This window comes from Geotrypetes seraphini, chromosome 1 (assembly GCF_902459505.1).
Source record: "Geotrypetes seraphini chromosome 1, aGeoSer1.1, whole genome shotgun sequence".
In the NCBI taxonomy this organism is placed as follows: Eukaryota; Metazoa; Chordata; class Amphibia; order Gymnophiona; family Dermophiidae; genus Geotrypetes; species Geotrypetes seraphini.
In genome coordinates, this window is record NC_047084.1 from 50,516,820 (window position 1) to 50,539,691 (window position 22,872).

Here is a 22,872-nt window from a genome sequence, read left to right on the forward strand (position 1 = left end):
TGTTACGGTAAAAACCTGTGCTTTATCCTAGGACAATCAGACAGCCTATTCTCACATATGGGTGACCTTAACCAGAATGGGATGGTGGGAGCGTTGGCAATTTAGGAGAATAAATTTTGTAATACTGTTTGGCCAAACTGTCCATCCTGTCTGGAGAAAGTATCCAGACATAGTGATATGTGAAGGTATGAATCGAGGAGCAAGTAGCAGCCTTGCAAATTACCTCAATAGGTGTAGATCTGAGGAAAGCTACTGAAGCTGCCATAGCTCTGACTTTATGGGCTGTGACTTTACTGTGAAGGGGTAATCCAGCTTGGGCATAGCAGAAAGAGACCTTACCTCCCCTCTTAGGAATCTGAGTTCCCTCCAACTCTTCCGTAAACATCTGAAAACCTGGTTATTCTCAAAAATGTAACTCCTCCTCCTCCCTCTCTGGTTATTCTATTCCTCTAAATTTTCTCTTCATTTTGCCTCTTCCCTGCACTGGAGTTCCTTTCTACCCTAACTCTTGTTAACCGTGTCGAGCTTTACGAATGTAGAGATGATGCGGTATACAAACCTAAGGTTTAGATTAGATTAGATTAGAGATGCAAGCCGCCATCCAATTGGAGATGGTACACTTAGAAATAGGATGTCCCAACTTATTTGGGTCGAAGGAAACAGAAAGTTGAGGAGCAGTTCTGTGTGGTTTGGTGTGTTCCAAGTAGAAGGCCAAAGCACATTTACAGTCCAGAGTAGGAAGAGCTGATTCTCCAGGGTGAGAATGAGGCTTTGGAAAAAACACTGGAAGTATGACCGAATGGTTGAGTTGAAATTCTGAGACCACTTTAGGTAGGAATTTTGGATGAGTACGAAGAACCACCTTGTCATGATGGAACACAATGAATGGTGGGTCAGTAACTAAAGCTTGCAGCTTTGTCAAGCAAAAGTGAGGGCAATGAGAAACACCACTTTCCAAGTTGAGATACTTCAGATGATCCTTATCAATTGGTTCAAATTGAGGCTTCATGAGTTGAGTAAGGACAACATTGAGGTCCCAAACCACAGGAGGCGGTTTGAGAGGAGGTTTGACATTGAAAGTCCTTTCATGAATCTGGAAACCACCGGATGAGCAGAGAGGGGTTTCCCTTCAATAGGCTGATGGAAAGCCACAATTGCACTGAGATGGACTCGTATAGATGTAGACTTGAGGCCAGAATTGGATAAGTGCAAAAGACAGTCCAAAACGGAAGATAAGGAGGAATGCTGAGGCTCCTTATGATGAGAAAAACACCATGTAGAAAATCTAGTCCATTTTTGGTGATAGCATTGTCTAGTGGTAAGCTTTCTAGAAGCTTCTAAAACATCTCTTAGATTGAGAAAACTGAAGAGGGGTTATGTTGAGAGGTACCAGGCTGTCAGGTGTAGAGATTGCAGGTTGGGAAGAAGCAGAGATCCTAGACTTTGTGTAAGCAGAGAAGGAAAAACTGGTAGAAGGTATGGTTCCCTGCTGCTGAGTTGAAGTAGAAGGAAGTACCAGGGTTGTCTCGGCCACTGAGGAGCGATTAGATTCAGGGTGGCATGATCGTTCTTCAACTTGAACAGAGTCTTGAGAATGGAGGAAATGCGTAGAGAAAAAGATTCTTCCATTCCAGAAGAAAAGCATCTGCCTCGAGGCGATGAGGAGAGTATATCCTGGAGCAGAACTGAGGCAGTTTGTAGTTGTGGGGAACTGCAAAGAGGTCTATCTGTGGCGTTCCCCACTGTGAAAAAATGTGATGAAGAGGCAAGGAATGGAGATTCCATTCGTGAGGTTGCAGGAGACGACTCAAGTTATCCGACAAGCAATTCTTTGCCCCTTGAATGTAGACAGCTTTGAGGAAGGTGTTGAGGCGGATTGCCCAGTCCCAAACCTCCAGAGCTTCTTGACAAAGGGAGGCAGACCCTGTCCCTCCCCGTTTGTTGACATAATAGATGGCGACTTGGTTGTCCGTGTGAACGAGGACTACTGTGTCGTGAAGTAGATGTTTAACCCTTTCAGGACCAAGGGACATATTTGTCAAATAACTATAAAATCCTATAAATTTTGATTGGGATAGTCTACAGTTCTAAATTTGATATGTACGGATTCCATATGATACTGCCTTTATGTAAACAAACTGGTTCCGACATTCATTCATTAGCGTCGTTGCCAGATTGACGAGAAGATTCACTTGCCACACTGTCCATAAGCCAGAAGTGTGATTTTTTTTAAAAAAAATAATGATATTTCACAAAAAAAATCAATTTTTTGGCATCTGCAAGCCCTTTTTACCATAAAAATGTCGTCAAAACCACAAAAATTGGCCTACGATCCTTATGGTCCTGAAAGGGTTAAAAGCATGGAGAGCTTTGAGGATCGCTCTGAGTTCCAACTGATTGATATGACATTGACGATCCGTACTGGTCCAGAGAACTTGAGTACGGAGACCATCGAGATGAGGGCCCCATATGTAGGTCGAAGAGTCTGTCGTGAGGACCTTTTGATGAGGGGGCGTTTGAAAATGCAAGCCTCTGGAAAGATTGGAAGAGAGCATCCACCAACAAAGAGACTGCTTCAAAGGAGGAGTGACTGATGTGTCGAGAAAGAGGATCGTAACCCTGCGTCCATTGAGATGCCAGGGTCCATTGAGGAATTCTGAAGTGAAGCCTGATAAAAGGAGTCACGTGTACTGTGGAGGCCATGTGACCCAGAAGTACCATCATGTGTCTCGCTGAGATAGAAGAGCAGGAAGACATTGTGTGACAGAGTTGAAGAAGAGCTTCCAGACGTTGTTGTGGAAGGAATGCTCTGAGTTGGACAGTGTCCAGAACAGCTCCAATGAATTGTAGATTCTATGAGGGCTGAAGTTGAGATTTGGGACAGTTGGTTTCGAATCCCAAACTTTGTAGGAACCAGGTAGTCCGTTGGGTCGCTACAATAACCCCTTGAGATGTGGAATCTTTGATGAGCCAGTCGTCGAGGTAAGGAAATATCTGAAGACCATGATTTCTTAGAGCTGCTGCTACCAATATCAGGCACTTGGTGAACACTCTGGGAGACGAGGCCAGGCCGAAGGGTAGAACTCTGTATTGATAGTGTAGATTCCCCACCCAAAATCTGAGGTATTGACGGGAGGCCGGATGAATGGGAATATGAGTGTAGGCCTCCTTGAGATCGAGAGAGCATAACCAGTTGTTCTGCTCGAGAAGGGGATAAAGGGATGCTAGGGACAACATTCAAAACTTTTCTTTGACTAGAAATTTTTTGAGAGCCCTGAGATCCAGAATGGGTCGCAGATCGCCCATCTTCTTCGGAACAAGAAAGTAACGGGAGTTAAAACCCCTGTTCTGCTATTCCAAGGGAACTGATTCGATGGCATGGAGATGAAGCAGAGCTTGAGGTTCCTGAAGAAGGGCGGTCTGGGATGGATTGGAAGGATACTCTCTTGGAGGAAGCTCTGGTGGAACCTGAGTGAAATGAAGAGAGTATCCTTCCCTAATGATGGTAAGCACCCAGAGGTCGGATGTAATTAACGTCCATCGGTTGTAAAAATGATGGAGACGACCTCCTTTAGGGGGAAAGAGAGACAGAGACAGAACGGTGGAGGTTATGCTCTGTTGTAAATAGTCAAAAAGGCTGAGAAGTCTTAGATGCAGCAGAAGGTTGGGGTTTTTGATTTTTTTTTTGCTTCTGAGATTGCTATTTTTTCAAAGGAGGGCGAGTATAAGGAGTCGGCTTTGAAGCAAAACGCCTTTGATAGATAACACTAGGGTGTGCAGGTTTGGCAGGAGATGACTTTGGTTTAGGTCTGACTATTGAAGCAAAAGATTTTTCATGGTCAGATAATTTCTTGGTAGCTGCCTCGATGGATTCATCAAAGAGGTCGTTGCCTAGACAAGGAAGGTTAGCTAAGCGGTCTTGAAGGTTAGAGTCCATGTCAATGGTACGAAGCCAGTTGATTGGAGGAGATGGAGACGTAATTGAGAGAAAGAAGCAATGACTTCTTTAAACTCAAAATGCATTTGGTTATCCAAATAAGTCAAAAACTTTGGTAGAAGAGAAAGAAGAAATTCAAAATAAGTGATGAAATAAAATTTATAATTGAGGACTTTAGAGGATATCATAGCATTCTGGTAGATGTGACGTCCAAATTTGTCCATAGTTTTCCCCTCCCTTCCAGGAGGAACTGTTGCATAGACCTTGGAAGGATGGGATCTCTTCAAGGAGGATTCAACAAGCAGGGATTGATGAGATAATTGTGAATTGTCAAACCCTTTGTGATGCACAGTTTTATACCTAGAGTATAATTTTCCTGGAACTGCTAGTATGGAAAAAGGTGTCTCTATGCATCGAGCAAAAGTCTGATTCAAAAGCTTATGAAGTGGAAGCTTAAGACATTCTGCCGGAGGTTGAGGGAGATGCATGACTTCTAGATACTCCATAGAATATTTGGAGCCAGTATCCAATTGACCATCCAAATCTACACACTCAAGGTCACTGGACCAGCACAGTCCAGCACAGGAAAGACAAAAAAGATAGCTGATCTGCCAATGCTTTGCCTCGAGAAGGACTAGAGGACATTGAGGCAGCCTGTGTCGAAGAAGAAGCCTCGGCATAGAAAAAGGCATCAAAGGAACCTGGTGACTTGGACGAGGCCGGAACATCCTCGAGGTCCGACATCGGAGACCTTGAATGAGGAGTCGGTGGTCTGCTCGAGGTTGGAGTAGATCAAGGCTTCGAGGAAGATGGTCTATCCTGAGAAGAACGATGCCTGGAAGTATGCCTCGATGAAGGCCTCGAATGGTGGTGAGAACTATGTTTGGAACCAGATCTTGAAGATCGAGGAGATTTCGCCTTGGAGACGTAAGCAGCCAATGCCGATGTATGAATAGGGCTAGAGGCTGTAGATTGAACCTCCAGAGGCTTGGTGGAGGAACCTCGATGCACTCTCAAAGACTCTGCTCCTTGCTTTTCGTGCCTGGATGGCAGACCAGACACTCGCAGAGACTCTGCTCCCTGCAAAGAGTGTGGAAGCTCAGACTGGGGCATAGGAAGCGGTTCGACCTCACGGGAGTCTGCTGAATGCCCAGAATGGATAAGAGGAAGCAGTTTAGGTCCCATGTTAGTAAGGCACTGAAAGCAATGTTACTTACCATAACAGTTGTTATCCAGGGACAGCAGGCAGCTATTCTCACTAATGGGTGACGTGATCCAACGGAGCCCCGATGCGGACGCCTCACAAGCATTTTTGCTTGAAGAAACTGGAAGTTTCGAGTTGCCTGCATCGTGCATGCGCGAGTGCCTTCCCTCCCAGACCAGGGCGCATCTCCTCAGTTCAGATAGCTAGCAGAGAAGCCAATCCAGGGGAGGTGGGTGGGATGTGAGAATAGCTGCCTGCTGTCCCTAGATAACTGTTACGGTAAGTAACATTGCTTTATCCCAGGACAAGCAGGCAGGTATTCTCACTAATGGGTGACCTCCAAGCTAACCACAATGGGATGGTGGGAGAGTTGGCAACTTAGGAGAATAAATTTTGTGATACTGTTTGGCCAAACTGTCCATCCCATCTGGAGAAAGTATCCAGACAATAGTGAGAAGTGAAGGTGTGAACTGAGGACCAAGTGGCAGCCTTACAAATCTCCTCAATCAGGGTCGATCTGAGGAAGGCTACAGAGGCTGCCATTGCTCTGACCTTGTGGGCTGTGACTTTACTGTGAAGGGGTAATCCAGCCTGGGCATAGCAGAAGGAGATACAAACCGCCATCCAATTGGAGATGGTGCGCTTAGAGATGGGACGTCCCAACTTGTTCGGATCAAAGGAGATGAAAAGTTGAGGAGCAGTTCTGTGTGGTTTGGTGCGTTCCAGGTAGAAAGCCAAAGCACGTTTACAGTCCAGAGTATGAAGAGCTGATTCTCCAGGATGAGAATGAGGCTTTGGAAAAAACTCAGGGAGAACAATGGATTGATTCAGATGAAATTCCGAGACCACTTTGTGGAGGAATTTTGGATGAGTACGAAGGACCACCTTGTCATGGTGGAATACTGTGAAAGGTGGATCCACCACCAATGCTTGAAGCTCACTAATCTCGACGAGCCAAGATGAGGCCAATAAGGAACACCACTTTCCAAGTGAGATACTTCAGATGAGCCTTGTGGAGAGGTTCAAATGGAGATTTCATAAGCTGAGAAAGAACATTGAGGTCCCAAACCACTGGAGGCGGTTTGAGGGGAGGATTAACATGGAAGAGTCCTTTCATGAATCTGGAAGTCACCGGATGAGCAGAGAGAGGTTTCCCTTGGAGAGGCTGATGGAAAGCAGCAATTGCACTAAGATGGGCTTGTATCGATGTAGACTTGAGACCAGAATGAGAAAGGTGGAAAAGATAATCCAAAACTGAAGACAAGGAGGAGTGTTGTGGCTCATGATGATGAGAAACACACCAAGCAGAGAATCTAGTCCACTTCTGGTGGTAGCATTGTCTAGTAGCAGGCTTCCTTGAAGCTTCCAGGACATCTCTCACAGGTTGAGAAAACTGGATAGGGGCTACATTGAGAAGAATCAAGCTGTAAGGTGTAGAGACTGCAGCTTGGGATGAAGTAGAGATCCCTGCTGCTGTGTATGTAAGTAGTGATGGAAACACTGGTAGAGGGAAGGGCTCCCTGCTGCTGAGTTGAAGTAGAAGGGAGTACCAATGTTGTCTGGGCCACTTTGGGGCGATCAGGATCATGGTGGCATGGTCTGACTTGAGTTTGACTAGAGTCTTCTGGATGAGAGGAAATGGAGGAAACGCATATAGAAAGAGATTCATCCAATCCAGAAGAAAAGCATCGGCCTCGAGGCGGTTAGGAGTGTAGATCCTGGAGCAGAACTGAGGCAGTTTGAAGTTGTGGGGGGCTGCAAAGAGGTCGATCTGAGGAGTTCCCCACTGAGAAAAGATGTGATGGAGGGGCGTTGAGTGGAGGGTCCACTTATGAGGTTGCAGCAGATGACTCAAGTTGTCCGCCAAGGCATTGTCCGCCCCCTGGATGTAGACGACTTTTGGGAAGGTGTTGTAGCGAATCGCCCAATCCCAAACTTTCAGAACTTCCTGACAGAAGGAGGCCGATCCCGTGCCCCCTTGTTTGTTGATATAATACATGGCGACTTGGTTGTCCGTGCGGATGAGGACCACCTCGTCTTGAAGCAGGTGCTGAAAGGTAGTGAGGGCACTGAAAATCGCCCTGAGTTCCAGGAGATTAATGTGGCAATGGCGATCTGTGCTGGTCCAGTGACCTTGAGTGCGTAGGCCGTCCAGATGAGCTCCCCAAGCATAAGTGGATGAGTCGGTCGTGAGGACTTTCCGATGGGGGGAGTTTGGAACAGCAAACCTCTGGATAGATTGGAGGATAGCATCCACCAGCGAAGAGACTGTTGCAGAGCAGGAGTGACCCGGATATGTCGGGACAGAGGGTCGGATATCTGCATCCACTGAGATGCCAGGGTCCACTGGGGAATCCTGAGGTGAAGTCTGGCAAAAGGAGTCACGTGAACTGTAGAGGCCATGTGGCCCAGGAGAACCATCATGTGTCTCGCCGAGATGGACAGGCGAGAGGACACCAAGTGGCAAAGATGGAGGAGAGCTTCCCGCCATTCGGAAGGGAGGAATGCTCTGAGTTGGGTAGTATCCAGAACAGCTCCGATGAAGGGAAGTATCTGTGAGGGTTGTAGATGGGATTTCAGAAAGTTTATCTCGAATCCCAGATGTTGTAGTAACCAAATCGTCTTCTGGGTCACGAAGACGACTCCCTGAGACGTAGAATCCTTGATGAGCCAGTCGTCCAGGTAGGGGAAGATCTGGAGGCCGTGGTTCCCGAGTGCTGCAGCCACCACTACCAGGCACTTGGTGAAGACTCGGGGTGACAAGGTCAGGCCGAAGGGAAGCACTCGGTATTGGAGATGAAGATGTCCTAACCTGAATCTGAGGTATTGTCGGGAGGCCAGATGAATGGGAATGTGGGTATAGGCCTCCTTGAGATCCAGAGAGCATAACCAGTCGTTCTGCTCGAGGAGGAGGTACAGGGATGTCAGAGACAACATGCAAAACTTCTTTGACCAGAAACTTGTTGAGCACCCTGAGGTCCAAAATGGGTCGCAGATCACCAGTCTTCTTCGGAACAAGGAAGTACCGGGAGAAAAAGCCCTTGTTCTGTTGAGACACAGGAACCGGCTCGATGGCTCCAAGCTGTAATAGAGCCTGAGCTTCCTGAAGAAGGGCGGTCTGGATCAAGTTGGAAGGATACTCTCTTGGAGGATGTTCCGGGGTTACTCGATCGAACTGGAGAGAGTACCCCTCTCTGATGATGGAAAGGACCCAGAGGTCGGTGGTAATAGTCGTCCATCAATGGTAAAAGTGATGGAGACGACCTCCAATTGGTGGAGCAGCTGAGAATGGCAGGATGACTGAAGTTACGTCCTCTATGAGGCAGTCAAAAGGGCTGAGGAGCTTTAGGGACGGAGGATGGCTGAGGCTTTTGTTGCTATTTTTGGGAATGCTGCCGCTTCACAGGCTGTTGGATGGGGGGAGCCTGCTTAGGTGGGTAATGCCGCTGGTGTATTAACGGTGGGCATGATGGGCGAGGAGGAGCACGCTTAAGCGTCAGACGCAGGATGGATTGGAAGGATTTCTCGTGATCCGAGAGCTTCTTGGTCGCGGCCTTGATGGATTCATCAAAGAGGTCGATACCAGCGCATGGAACATTGGCAAGCCTGTCTTGGAGATTAGGGTCCATATCGATGGTCCTGAGCCATGCCAGCCGGCGCATAGCCACTGCACACGCTGTAGCCCGAGCCGAAGGCATCGTAGGATGATTGCATCAGCTGTAACCGGAGCTGGGACAGCGAGGCCAGAACCTCCTGGTACTCGGATTGTGCCCTGGGTTCCACATAGGGCGAAAACTTCTGGAGTACCGACAGGAAGAACTCGAAATATGTGACGAAATGGAAGTTGTAGTTCAGAACCCTGGATGTCATCATGGACTTCTGATAAATCCTCCTGCCAAAGCGGTCCATGGTCTTTCCCTCTCTACCAGGTGGGACGGCAGCGTAGACCTGGGAGGGGCGAGAGCGATTCAGTGAGGACTCTACCAAGAGGGATTGATGGGAGAGTTGGGAACTATCGAACCCCTTGTGGTGCACCGTGCGGTACCTGGTATCCAATTTGCCCGGCACAGCGGGGATGGAATAAAGTGTTTCAAGGCACCGCATAAAGGTCTGATCCAGCAACTTGTGAAGAGGAAGTTTGAGGGATTCAGCAGGTGGTTAAGGGAGGTGCATAGTCTCTAGGTATTTCTTGAAGAATTTGGAACCTGTGTCCAGGTGGATGTCCAGGTCGTCTAACATATGTCGAAGGAAGGAGGAGAACGACAGCAGGTCAGCCGAAGCAGGGCCTCGAGACGGGCTTGAGGACTTTGAGGCTTCGGGATCCAATGAGGACGGGGATCATGGTGGTGATAAAGTCCCCATCGTGTCCTCGAGCTCCGGCATCAGAGAAGGTGAAGTAGCCGGTGGAGAATACTCAAGGAAAGGCTGCTTCCGATGAGGCGAGGCATGCCTGGACGAGTGCCTCGATTAATGCCTCGACCAATGTGCACCGTGCTTGGATATCTGCCTCGATGAACGAGGCGAATGGATCTTCGCTGAAGCCCCCAGGTAGTGGATGGGGCTGGAAGCAGTTGATCGAAGCACAGGTGGATGGCTGGAATCACCACGGGGTACTCGTAGGGACTCGAACCCCTGCATCAGGTGGATCGGTTCCAATGGAGGCACTCACAAAGTCTCTGCTCCTTGCATCGAGTGGATGGGTTCCAATGGAGGCATGGGCAAAGACTCTGCTCCTTGCGATGCATGCACCGAAGCCAGACCAGACACTTGCAGAGACTCTGCTCCCTGTAGAGAGTGTGTGTATCGCTGAGGCACTGGAGGCGGCTCAACCTCGCAGGAGGCCTCCCCGTGCCCAGGCTGGATTTGTGAGAGAAGCTTAGGCCCAATGGTGGTGAAGAGCTCGATGAATTGCTTCTCTAACAAGGTCTGGAACGAGGCCGGCAAGGACGGATCCGCATCTGCAATGGGACCGCCTGCACGGGCCTCGCGTTCTTTGGGGGTAGTGTGCGAGTGCTTGGGCCTAGAAGCCTTGGGCACTTTTAGCACTACTGGTGGAATAGGCTGCTGTGCTACCTGATCTGAAGAGACTGAAGAAGGCATCGCAGCAGGCGCTGGAGTCGGGGCCGGCATGAACGATGCAGGCTTGATGAGACTCGGCGCCGCAGAGGTGGAAGGCTGAGGAGCAGCGGATGAAGTCGAAGGTGAGGGGCCCTTCGATGACGATTGCTCAGTCGAGGACTCCATGCTGAACAGCGACTCCCACAAGACGCAACGGTGCTTGAAAGCACGTGCGGTGAGTGTGGAGCAAGGCCAGCACGATTTCAGGTGTTCAGGCCCGAGACACCGAACACAGCGTCGATGAGGGTCCGTGAGCAAAATCGTGCGCTGGCACTTGGCACACTTTTTAAAACCGGTGATAGGCCGGGACATCGGCCGGAAAAGCTCCGCCGTGAGATTGAAGCCGCAGGGCTGCGGCCACGTGGCCTGCCCAGTCGGACAGAAGAATTTTTTTTTTTTTTTAAACAAGAACGAACGACGAAAATCAGCGATTGAGAGAAAAATAACCCAAAACCACGGACTTTAGAAGGCACAAGTGAAAAATCTTCACGCAGAGAGTCGAAGACGGACTTCTTGGCTCCGCGGAAAAAGTAAGAACTGAGGAGACGCGCCCTGGTCTGGGCGGGAAGGCACTCGCGCATGCGCGGTGCGGGCGACTCGAAACTTTTGAGTTTCTTCAAGCAAAAATGCTTGTGAGGTGTCCGCATCGGGGCTCCATTGGATCACGTCACCTATTAGTAAGAATACCTGCCTGCTTGTCCTGGGATAATAAACTGCTTCTCTAACATGGTCTGGAAAGAAGCCGGCAAGGATGGATCCGCGTCTGAAACCGGACCACTTGCTTTGGCTGGAGGTTCCTTCGAGGTAGTGTGAGAGTGTTTCGACTTGGGAGTCTTGGACACTTTAATCACCACCGGTGGAACCGACTGCTGAGCTATCTGACCTGAGGAAACAGGGGAAGATACAGCAGATGACGTCGAAGCAAGAGCCACTGCAAACGATGAAGGGCTGATGAGGCTCGAGGTGGAAGCAGTAGGCGCTGAAGGAGCCTCGATGGAAGTCGAGGCTGAAGACGCTTTCGAAGTCGAGGGATCAGTAGGAGACTATTTCGAAAAGCTTGTCCACCAGAATGCAATGACACTTGAAAGCACGAAGCTGAAGTGTTTGGCAAAGCAGGCACGACCTAGGATGATGTTTCGGCCCAAGGCACTTAAGGCAGCGTCTGTGAGAGATTGCGCACTGACACTTGCTACATCTCTTAAAGCCTGCAGCAGGCCGGGACATAGATGGAAAAATAGCCGCCGCAAAGTCGAAGACCTCGGGCTGTGGCCGAGCGGCCCATCCCGGAAGCCGAACGGAAGCCGAAAAAAAAATTTTTTTTTTTTTTTTTACTCAAAAAGAAATAAGATAAAAGAGCGATTCGTGAAGAAAAAAAAACACAATCCGCGGTTGAGAGAAGGCAAAAAGTGAACGAAGCTAAACGCAGAGAGTCAAAGACGGACTTCTCGGCTCCGCGGAAAACTGTGAACTGAGGAGATGCGCCCTGTGCTGGGCGGGAAGGCACTCGCGCATGCGCGGTGCGGCCGACTCAAAACTTCGAGTTTCTTCAAGCAAGTCTGTTTGTGACGTCGATGACGTCATCCATATGTGAGAATACCTGCCTGCTTGTCCTGGGATAAAGTAGTATTAGGCAGGAGCTGCAGTCACCGCGTCTTGTTTCTCCGCGAAAGTTCAACATTTTTTGGTCCATGGTCATTGTGCTGTTTTGCTGCAATTTGATCTTTCGGCAGCTTTTGATGTCGTGGATCATGATATTCTTATACAACTTTTGATTAATATTGGACTAGATCAAGGAGTTTTGAACTGGTTCAGCGGTTTCTTGAAACTACGATCGTATCAAGTGCATACTGAGAATAAATTTTCTCCATCTTGGTCTCCTATTTGTGGAGTATCTCGGGGCTCTGCATTTTCTCCCATATTATTTAATATCTATATATCTATATATATATAACGACACAGAAATATTTGAAATTATCTATCTCAGAATTGATTTTTACATACACTGACGATATTTTCATCTTACTTGAAGTTCACCCATCATTGTCAAATTTAACAGCAGAAATTAACTTTTGTATTTCAAGACTGGACTTCTTTTGTGCGTATGAAGTTAAATGCCACCAAAACCAAACTGTTATGGTTTGGTCTGTTACACACAACTTACCTTCTTCTATAAGATTAAGTTCAGGTGACTCCCTGAAGATTGAATTTTCATCTAGAATCCTGGGATTTGTTTTGGATTCCACCTTTTCTATGACAAAACAAATTAATAACATATCTAAAAAGTGTTTGTTTTTTTAAGTTTACGGATGCTAAGGAGTGTTGGTTTTTTTCATCAATATCACTTTGCTATATTGGTCCAGGCTATAATATTAGCTTACCTGGACTATGCCAATTCCCTTTACATCGATTTAAATAAATGTAACTTGAAGAGATTACAACTTATTCAGAACATGGCGGCCAAAGTGATTTTTGGTAAAAACAAATACGATCATGTTACTCCATTGTTGAGGGCATTGCATTGGCTTCCGATATATTGGAGGGTTCAGTTTAAATGTGTGAATGTTATTTTTAAGAGTTTATGGGATTTTTTTCTCTACTATTTCCTCTTTCTTTTAACTCTTTATCATTTTTGGTCTACTAGGAATATACATAAATTCAAATTAATATTCCCTTCTATTACAGGGATTCAAACTTTAGGTAGGGTTTCACATTCTTTGTCATTTGCTATGGTGAAAATCTGGAATGATCTTCCTTCAGATATTAGAACTCTTTCTTTGTTGACTTGCTTTAGAAAAACCTTGAAAACTTATCTGTTTAAGAAATATCTAACTGATAACTGAAAGAATTTTCTAGCTGATAACTGTATGTTATTTACTGATTTATCCTCTCTTATTATTGTTCATTAATGTTTCTTAAGATTAAGGGCTCCTTTTACTAAGGTGTGCTAGCGGTTTTAGTGCGTGCTTGATGCAAACGCCACCATTGAGCTGGTGTTAGTTCTTGGCGCGCAATGCGTGATAAAAACATTAGTGCACCTTAGTAAAAGGAGCCCCAAGTTTAGTTAACCGGTTCAAGTCCCTTAGGGGAATGACCCGGTATAGATTAGATTAGGAACACTATGTTCTAGCTCAGGGATAGGGAACTCCAGTCCTCGAGAGCCGTATTCCAGTCGGGTTTTCAGGATTTCCCCAATGAATATGCATTGAAAGCAGTGCATGCAAATAGATCTCATGCATATTCATTGAGGAAATCCTGAAAACCCGACTGGAATACGGCTCTCGAGGACCAGAGTTCCCTACTCCTGTACTAGCCCATGAGAAAGCTAACTCCCCATGTACTCCAAATCCTGAGTGACTTCAAGTGACTCCAAAGGTTGAGCACCCAGCCCAGATACTGCAGCAAGAGAACCACCTGCTAAACCGCCTGGAACCCCTCTGCCAGAACACCAAGCGTTCAGATTTGTATGGACCAGGACACTAAAAACAGCGAGCACCGACAACTTGGGGCGCCATCGCCAACCTGAAGGAAATAGCCGCAATTGAAATTGCAGCTCCAGGATGTAAAAATCTTCCTGTTTGCTGGAACAATTGGGATAAACAGTTACCCCTTTATAAAATCCAGAAGAACAGCAACTCCCCCTGCTTAAGTGAATCAATTACAGAAAGCACCATCTCCATTCGTAAGTGGGGCACCTTCAGGGTTGACCATTTTGAAATTCAGGCTCACTCTCTAACTTCGGAGTCTTTCATTGGGACGATGAAACATATCGAGCATCTCCCAGAGCCCAAGTTGCCTCCTGGTAGGGACCGCAAGATCCATAAGTCTGCGGACCGCATCACTGAGTTGTGGTCTGAAAGAGAAACAAGAAATTATATGGAGAGAGGACTAGAAAACTCCAAAGGGAGCTCAGCACGCAACACTTCCACTTCGAACGTGACAGACTCCCATTCCACCAATAGACAGCACCCCCTCCCCTCCCAGATGCATGGTAGAGAGATGAAGGCCAGACGCCAAAACTGTCTTCTGGTTGGGTGGGGGTGCCAGACATCCGATTCAGGACTACAGCCAGACCCCTTGAAACAGGGTCTGGGGAATGCAGGGTACCTATGCCCTGAGGAGGGAGGACCATCATACTGATAAGGACGTCCAATACAGGCTAAAAGCAGAAGGCCCCAAATCCCTGGTGGGACACATCCTGTTCCCAGGAAAAGCCATCGGCCTGCGATTCTGTATACTTGCCAGGAGATCCTCTTGTCCCTGGCCGAATCGACGCTGTCCTCAAAAGGGCAACATATTCAGAGTGGCATCAGAGGAGTCCCCAGACCGCCACCTGAAACTGCCACATCTTCCGGGGAGACACTGAGTAAGCACCGAGCTAGGCGCAAATGATTAGAATGTCAGAAAAGGTGTCAGCCATTCAATCCACCCCGGATATGAAAAATTCCAAACGATGCAGCACCAGAGACAGCACATGGGGAATTGTGGAGAGGCATACCTGTGCAACGAAGGACGAAGTTGGCGCCACCTTGATCCCGGACACATCTGAATCAAAAAAGAAAGTGCATAAGGATGAAATCTATACATCTGTCCTGAACATCCTGCAGTACCACTCCTCCGTCGGGACGGAAAGAAGTGTGCATGGTAACCTGAGTCTTAGCTGAAGCCACCTTCGGAGAAGTAAAGCGCTTAGAAAAAACTACCCGCCAGGAGACTAATCCTTGTCATAGCCCTAGTGCAAAATAGAGGACCCTCCCGGGCTACCCCAAATCTCCGATAGTATATAACCTGTATCTGGGTATCAAGGGAAGGAGGCAGAGAGCAGCTTCTTAAGCACTCCTGAGAGAACATTCCTGTTGGACTGGCTGAGCCTGCAGCAGGGACCAGTCCTGCAGTGCTTCTGTGATGATACCCTCCAGACAAGCAGGTAATAGGAACCTGCGTTCTGTGGGACCAGTAGCCAGGTCCCGAGACCTACACGGAGCCTGAACACAAAGCTCCACCAAATATTCCACATCAGTGGCTGCCGCCGAACATCCTTGAGAAAGCAGAGGGATCGGGAAAGTGCCCAATGCTATCGCGGGTGTTATCCTTTCGCACTCCACAGGTCCTGCTGGGGAACCAAGCAAAAGATCCGTGCCAAGCGACATCCCCACAGAAGGCTAAATGCCGGTGGGATGATCACAGGCATAGACTTTTAAAATAATGCCTGAAAGAGCCTACGCACAATTCCCGGGGGAAAGGAGGGCTCTTGCGGCAAAAGCCTCCCTATGCTCCTCAGACTTAAAGTACTTCAAGGACATATCCAAATTTTACCCAGAAACGCGCATATATTACGCCAAAACGCCACCAGTGCTCACCCGAGAGCCCCCCAATGCAAATTTTGCAGAAATTGGGGCAGAATGTTCAACAAGGGTCTCTGCTGAGGCAAAAAGCACTGCTTCCATGCAAGTTTAGCCCCTCTCGAGAGCCGCAGCACATGCAGCTGCGCAACCGACAGCCGCCGCAAATGAGTCATGAAATTGATTCATCCCAACCTGGGAAGGCCATCTATGAAGTTTGGAGCAAAAACAAAGCTCTAACTATAGAAAAATATAGCTTTATTCATATTTGAAAAATTCAAAATTGCTGTCGAGTGCCGATTTTGCAATAAAATTGCCCGGGAAAAAACAGGGAACACCTGAAAATGACAATTTTAGGATTTTAGAGGTTGGGGGGTGGGGTATGGTTAAGGCATGCAGGGAAACCACCGAAAACTCCCCCTTTTTAAGATTCCCCAAAATTGCCAAAACATGCTGTCACCCTGTGAACTCACATTCTGGTGAAGGGAGAAATGCAGGCAATGCTATGAATAGCATGTAAGGAGATCAAATGCCTCAGGAAGCTGTAAAGCTGGATTTCAAGTCTTCTGACTGCCCCACTGGCCCGACCACCACAGCAAGTGACCTCCGCCACCTCTGGATTCATCGCGCAGCAGCTTGGCAGAGTAAAAGTAATCCAGCTCTGATCTCGGGCGCATTTCACAGAACCGCTCAGCCTGCACTGCACCCATAATCGGACCAACCTGGGGTGAGCTGGCTTCGATCTGTCCGGCAGACTGTCCAGGAGTCTTACAGCCATGCAGGTAACATCACCCCCCCACCCACCAAAGCAGGACGTTCTCCAACCGTCCACGATCTCCCGCCTTATGAGAGGCATAGAGGGATATGGGTGATTAGAACAATCAGGTGTATACCTGACTGGGCCTCCGCGTGTGCGGATCGCCGGACTCGATGGACCATGGGTCTGATCCGGAGATGGCAATTCTTATGTTCTTATGTTCTTATTATAAGAATCTCCCAGCAGGGAACCTGGCCGACCCGTGAGGGAATACTGAAAATATTATTGAAACTATCCAAATAAAACACCAGAAGAAATGATCCAAATAAAACACGAGAAGAAATGAACTTCTACAGGCTTGGCTCGTAGAAAGCTTAAACTGGATTCTACTGAGCATGCTCCAGGATATGCTAGCAGAGGGAAGAGGTTATGACTTCAATTATTTGAAGCTCTCTACAGTGCCTGGCGGTAGAGATGCATAACTCACTGGTCCCGGAATAAAGTGGGATTGTATAAGAAAAAAGTATTTCCTTAGATTACTCCAGAGCTTATCACCTCTTAACTTCATCCTATGCCCTCTCATTGCAGTTTCCTTTCAAATGAAAGAGACTCGACTCAGGCGCATTTACATTACGTAGATATTTAAACGTCTCAAGAAAAACAAACAACAAAATTTAACCACAAAAAATGTTATTAGGCAAGTGGTGGTGACACCCACTGAAAAGACATTTATTTAAAATGGAGAAAAAGCCTCAATCATTTAATATTTAGATGGCAACCCACTGGATTTCCAGCCGTTCAACATAGGTATCATAGGCAAAAAAACACTCCACAACTATCAAAATGCAATTTTCAAAATGGGATATACTCCCACCACTGTGCACGGGAAAATAGGGAAAAAGAACAAGAAACAAATGTTGAACTTATCTTCACATCATGATGTCAATCTCCAAAGCGCTGTGCTCTGACCCAGCATGCTGATTTTTCTGCTAAAGCGTCCTTATCAGTTTCACAGCGTTGTGGTGAAGAAAAGCAATTCTACTTTCTAACAAGGCTCTTGTTTCACCAGTGCTTTGGAGATTGACATCATGATGTCACAAGTTCAACATTGTTTCTTGTTCCCTATTTTCCTGTGCACAATGGTGGGAATATATCCCATTTTGAAAACTGCATTTTGATAGTTGTGGAGTTTTTTTTGCCTACGATACCTATGTTGAACGGCTGGAAATCCAGTGGATTGCCGTCTAAATATTAAATGATTGAGGCTTTTTCTCCATTTTAAATAAATGTCTTTTCAGTGGGTGTCACCACCACTTGGCTAATAACATTTTTTCATATTTTGTATTTAAACGTGTCTATCATATCTCCCCTCTCCCGCCTTGCCTCCAACGTATACAGATTCAGATCTTTAAGTCTGTCCCCATACGCCTTATGATGCAGACCACATACCATTTTAGTAGTCTTCCTCTGGACCGACTCCATCCAATTTATATCTTTTTGAAGGTGCGGCCTCCCGAATTGTATACAATATTCTAAATGAGGTCTCACCAAAGCCTTATACAGGGGCATCAATACCTGCTTTTTCCTACTGGCCATACCTCTCCAGTGTTCTCCCTAGGGCCTTTTAGCCAGGCGATCCGCTCGGGTAATTTAGATGACCGCCCAGCTAAATTCTGCTGCTGCCACTGCTCAACATTAAAAAAAAAATAAACCCCAAAAAAAACGGCTTGGAGATTTCATGCCTTAGCCTGTAGCGAACTTATGTTCTGGGGCTCTAACGTGTGTGTGCCGGCTTCCTTCACATGTTAGAGCCCCAAAGCATTCGTTCGCTATGGGCTAAGGCGGGAGACAGGTCAGTGAAGCTTACAATTTGCTCTTCTTGCTGCCGGGTCCTGCCTACTTTCTGTTTCCGTGAAGGCAGGACCCGGTTCTTTATTCCAAGCAGCTCTGGCACTAACAGTACTACGGGTGCCTTATGCTACTTTCACTACCACTTGCAATCAGGTTCGGCATTTTAGCATTGTTTTGTTTTTTTATTTAGTTTTATCACCAGTATTTTCATTTATTTATTAAAGCAGCCTTTTTTACAAGCCCAATGCCCCTCCCCTATCAGTGTGTATTCAATCCACTGCCGACACTTTTTAGCGCCTCTTTCAACGGATCAAATATCATAGCCCCACTGTCGCGTGTTCACATTTATCCTGTGTTCATCAGTTAAGGGACCTTTTCGGTAAGTCCATTTTACTCTCCCTTTTTTACTTTCCCGAGTGCTGTGGTTTTATTCTTTGGTTTTAATAGAGGCTCATTTGAACAATAATTTAAATCTTTCCCAGATTTCACTTTTCATCTACCCGGTCAGCTTGTCTTTGAGCTACTATCGGCTTATGTTTTCAAGATACACTCTGTATTATTAGCTGTTCATTTCCCATACGTTTACTTTTGCCCTGTTTAGGTCTATATAGTCTAGGCATACTGTTTGTAACCAGCCATCATTTTAAGTATGTATATGCCCTATTTTAGGGGGGGGGTGAACTTCTTTTAGCATGTTATTTCATTAATTCTGAGTTCGGTGTTACAAGATGTTGTTCTTGGTTTTTATTTATTCTTTTCTATGATATGTTCGCATCGCAATTTTACTCAAAAGTATAAATAGGTATCCATATTTCCATTCAAGTTTCATCACGGTGCTCTGGTTTTAGCTCCAGTATTTGTCACTTCCGTCCAGCAGGTCTGGCTATCCGTTACCGTCTCATATTTTAAAGACTCACTCGTTATAATTAGCGGTGATCCACACGTCTCTTCATAATGGAAGTGTCTGATTTTAGCATTTGGATCTTAGTACTATGAGTTTGATCTTTTCTGGTTTCCTTTCTATAGTCTGCTTTTCGTCTGGAGTCTTTTGAGTTTAGAATTACATTTTATAACATTTTTGTTGTTATAATTGTATGACATGTCTAAAATCAGTCCAGTTATCCATTCTTTTTATTATTTTTTGTCCCCTCATACAGTAGCAGACCGCCCCCGGTGCCAGCCCTAGGGGGTACACAGCTGGCTGGATCCAAAACCTTCCAAACTGCTCTAAATGGCACCTGCACCTCAGCGCGGCTGCCGTTACTTATTCCGAAGCAGAGTCAGCAGCCACACTAAAGTGCAGGAAGGTCCCGCGATGACTGCATTTACCGCCTCTGCCTACAGAAGACGTAAGTGACGTCGGAAGGGGTGGACCGGCAGTTGCAGTCTTGCGGAATCTTGCCGCAACTCCTTGCGTCTGCCGGCCCACCCCCTCCAACGTCACTTACATCTTCCAGAGGCAGAGGCAACAGAAGCAGTCATCATGGGACCTTGCTGGTTTGGAGTGAGAGAGGAGCAAAGAAGGGTGGTGGAGGGAGAAAAAGGGGGTCAGGGTGGTATGGAAGGGTGGTGGAGGGAGAGAAAGGGAGAAAATGCTGATGGAATTGGTGTGCAGGAAAAGGATAGAGAGACATAAGGGGGTAGGATACTGGATGGAATTGGGTTGGATGGAAAGAAAGAGGGCAGATGCTGATGGAAGTGGGGGGAAGGGAGAGGAGAGAGTGAAATGCCAGACCATGGGGGTGTGGGAGAGGGAAGGGAAGAAGAGGAGAGAGATGCCAGACCATTGGAGGAGGGAAGGGAAGAAGATGGATGCCAGAATAATAGGGGTGAAGAGAGAGATGGAAGGGGAATACAAGGAAAGAAGAAGCCATATAGAAGGGGCAGAGAGAGGGTAGACAGTGGATGAAAGGAAGAGAGTGACAATACTATGAGCAAAGCAGAAACCAGAGAAGACAATGTAGAAAAAAAATTATATTTATTTTTTTGCTGTTTCTGTGGTGTTGCATTGTATGCAGAGTCCAGCTTCTTGGTGGTTCAATTTAACCTTTGTCTACATTTTTTTTATTTTAAAACCCCTTTTACAAAACTGTAGAGCGTTTTTTTTTAGCACCGGCCATGGTGGTAATTGCTCAGAATTCTATGAGAGTCTGAGCTGTAACCACCATGGCTAAAAACCACATTACAGTTTTGTAAAAGGGAGAGGGGTTAGTTTGTGATTACATATTCCAAACTAGGCGAAGGTGTTTTCTGTGTTCTGTGTGTTCAAAAGACATGGTTTTCAGTTAGGATTGACTGTGTAGGATTGATCTGTACTAGTCTGGCTTGTTTAGTTTTACAATGGGTATATGCAGTATGTAAGATGCTGCTTTTTTTCCTAGGTACACTCTTGTGTGATGTGTGGATTGTTACTAAAAATCATGTTTTTCTTACAGATGTGTCAAAAAATGATGGGCCTCGGGTGTCACATATGCTAGATGCACCACTGCCTTCATAGTTTATATCTAATTCACAAGCTTGCTTTTAGGACCTACAGGGTATGTATCCCTCTGATTCATGACAATTTCACTTCTCATGTTATCTTATCCATTCTTTTTATTATACAACTACCCAGATAAGCATCGTTCTTTGACATGATTGGACCTTGAAAATTAATGGCAACAGTGTTCTCCCCAGAACTATTTTCCAGCCATGAAAAACATTTGTTGCATTTAGTGTGCCACAAAAAACATTTGCTCCGTTTAGTGTGCCGGAGTTAAAAAAGTTTGAGAGACGTTGCTCTATACCATTTGAAAGAGGGCAAATATCTAATTATTCACTTCTAGAATTGGATATTTCTTAAATTTAATAAAAAATTATGGAACAAGTGTCAAACCATAAGAAAAGCAGTCATATTGAGCATTGGAAAATAACTAATAATAATTAACTAATACAAATAGTACACATTTAGGGCTCCTTTAACTAAGCTATGATAGCGGTTTTACCGCGCACTTAGCTCACGCAGAATTGCCGCACGTGCTAGACACTAACGCCAGCATTGAGCTGGCGTTAGTTCTAGCCATGTAGTGCGGCAATTCTGCACACGCTAAAAACGTTATTGCACTTAATAAAAGGAGTCCTTGATTTTCCCCACCATCAAATTTCCCCGTCCCACCCGGCTACTTTTTCATGCCACCCGGCTGGAAAATATTTCTAGGGAGAACACTGCTCTCTCTATGCAACCTAGCATCCTTCTAGCTTTCACCGTCATCTTTTCAACCTGTTTGGCCACCTTAAGCTCACCCAAGTCCTGCTCTTCTGACGTGTGCATAAGTTCTTCATCCCCTACCTATACTGTTCCCCTGGGTTTTTGCAGCCCAAATGCATTACCTTGAATTTCTTAGCATTAAATTTTAGCTGCCAAATTTCATACCATTCTTCAAACTCTATTGCAGATTTTGGTATCATCTGCAGAGAGGCAAATTTTACCAGACAACCCTTCAGTAATATCGGTTATAAAAATGTTAAAAAGAACAGGCCCAAGACAAAACCTTGAAGTACACCACTGGTAACATTACTTTTCTCAGAGCGATCTCCATTGATCACTACCCTCTGTCGCCTTCCACTCAACCAGTTCTTGACACAGCCCGTCACTTTGGAACCCATCCCAAGGGCACTCAGTTTATTTATTAGATGTCTGTGTGGAACACTGTCAAAGGCTTTGCTAAAGCAATGTTACTTACAGTAACAGTTGTTATCCAGGGACAGCAGGCAGCTATTCTCACTAATGGGTGACGTGATCCAACGGAGCCCCGATGCAGACGCCTCACAAGCAGTCTTTCTTGAAGAAACTTGAAGTTTCAAGTCGCCCACACCGCGCATGCGCGAGTGTCATCCCGTCCAGTGCAGGGCGCGTCTCCTCAGTTCAGATAGCTAGCAGAGAAGCCAATCCAGGGGAGGCGGGTGGGACGCGAGAATAGCTGCCTGCTGTCCCTGGATAACAACTGTTACGGTAAGTAACAATGCTTTATCCCAGGACAAGCAGGCAGGTATTCTCACTAATGGGTGACCTCCAAGCTAACCACAATGGGATGGTGGGAGAGTTGGCAACTTAGGAGAATAAATTTTGCAATACTGTTTGGCCAAACTGTCCATCCCGTCTGGAGAAAGCATCCAGACAATAATGAGAAGTGAAGGTATGAACCGAGGACCAAGTGGCAGCTTTACAAATCTCCTCAATCGGTGTCGATCTGAGGAAAGCTACAGAAGCTGCCATTGCTCTGACCTTATGGGCTGTGACTTTACTGTGAAGGGGTAATCCAGCCTGGGCATAGCAGAAAGAGATACAAGCCGCCATCCAGTTGGAGATGGTGCGCTTAGAGATAGGACGTCCCAACTTGTTCGGTCGAAGGAGACGAAAACTTGAGGAGCAGTTCTGTGAGGCTTGGTGCGTTCCAGATAGAAAGCCAAAGCACGCTTACAGTCCAGAGTATGAAGAGCTGATTCTCCAGGATGGGAATGAGGCTTTGGAAAGAACACTGGAAGAACAATAGACTAGTTGAGGTGACAATCTGAGACAACTTTAGGAAGGAATTTCGGATGAGTGCGAAGAACCACCTTGTCATGACGGAACACTGTAAAAGGCGGGTCAGCAACCAAGGCTTGGAGCTCACTGACTCATCGAGCA

General features: G+C 46.4%; 1 protein-coding gene across 6 annotated transcripts in view; it reads right to left on the reverse strand.

The window, feature by feature from the left end:
* The window catches only part of DDX4 (DEAD-box helicase 4), a 340,193-nt gene that overhangs the window by 178,507 nt on the left and 138,814 nt on the right, over positions 1-22,872 (reverse strand). For 4 of the 6 annotated variants that reach the window (XM_033931141.1, XM_033931150.1, XM_033931159.1 and 1 more), the window contains one exon: positions 12,421-12,507. The exons of the other annotated variants lie outside the window; for them this stretch is intronic. In XM_033931141.1, coding sequence (XP_033787032.1) covers positions 12,421-12,507 — 87 coding nt within the window. The remainder of the gene's footprint in view (positions 1-12,420; positions 12,508-22,872) is intronic. 6 annotated transcript variants of the gene reach the window in all.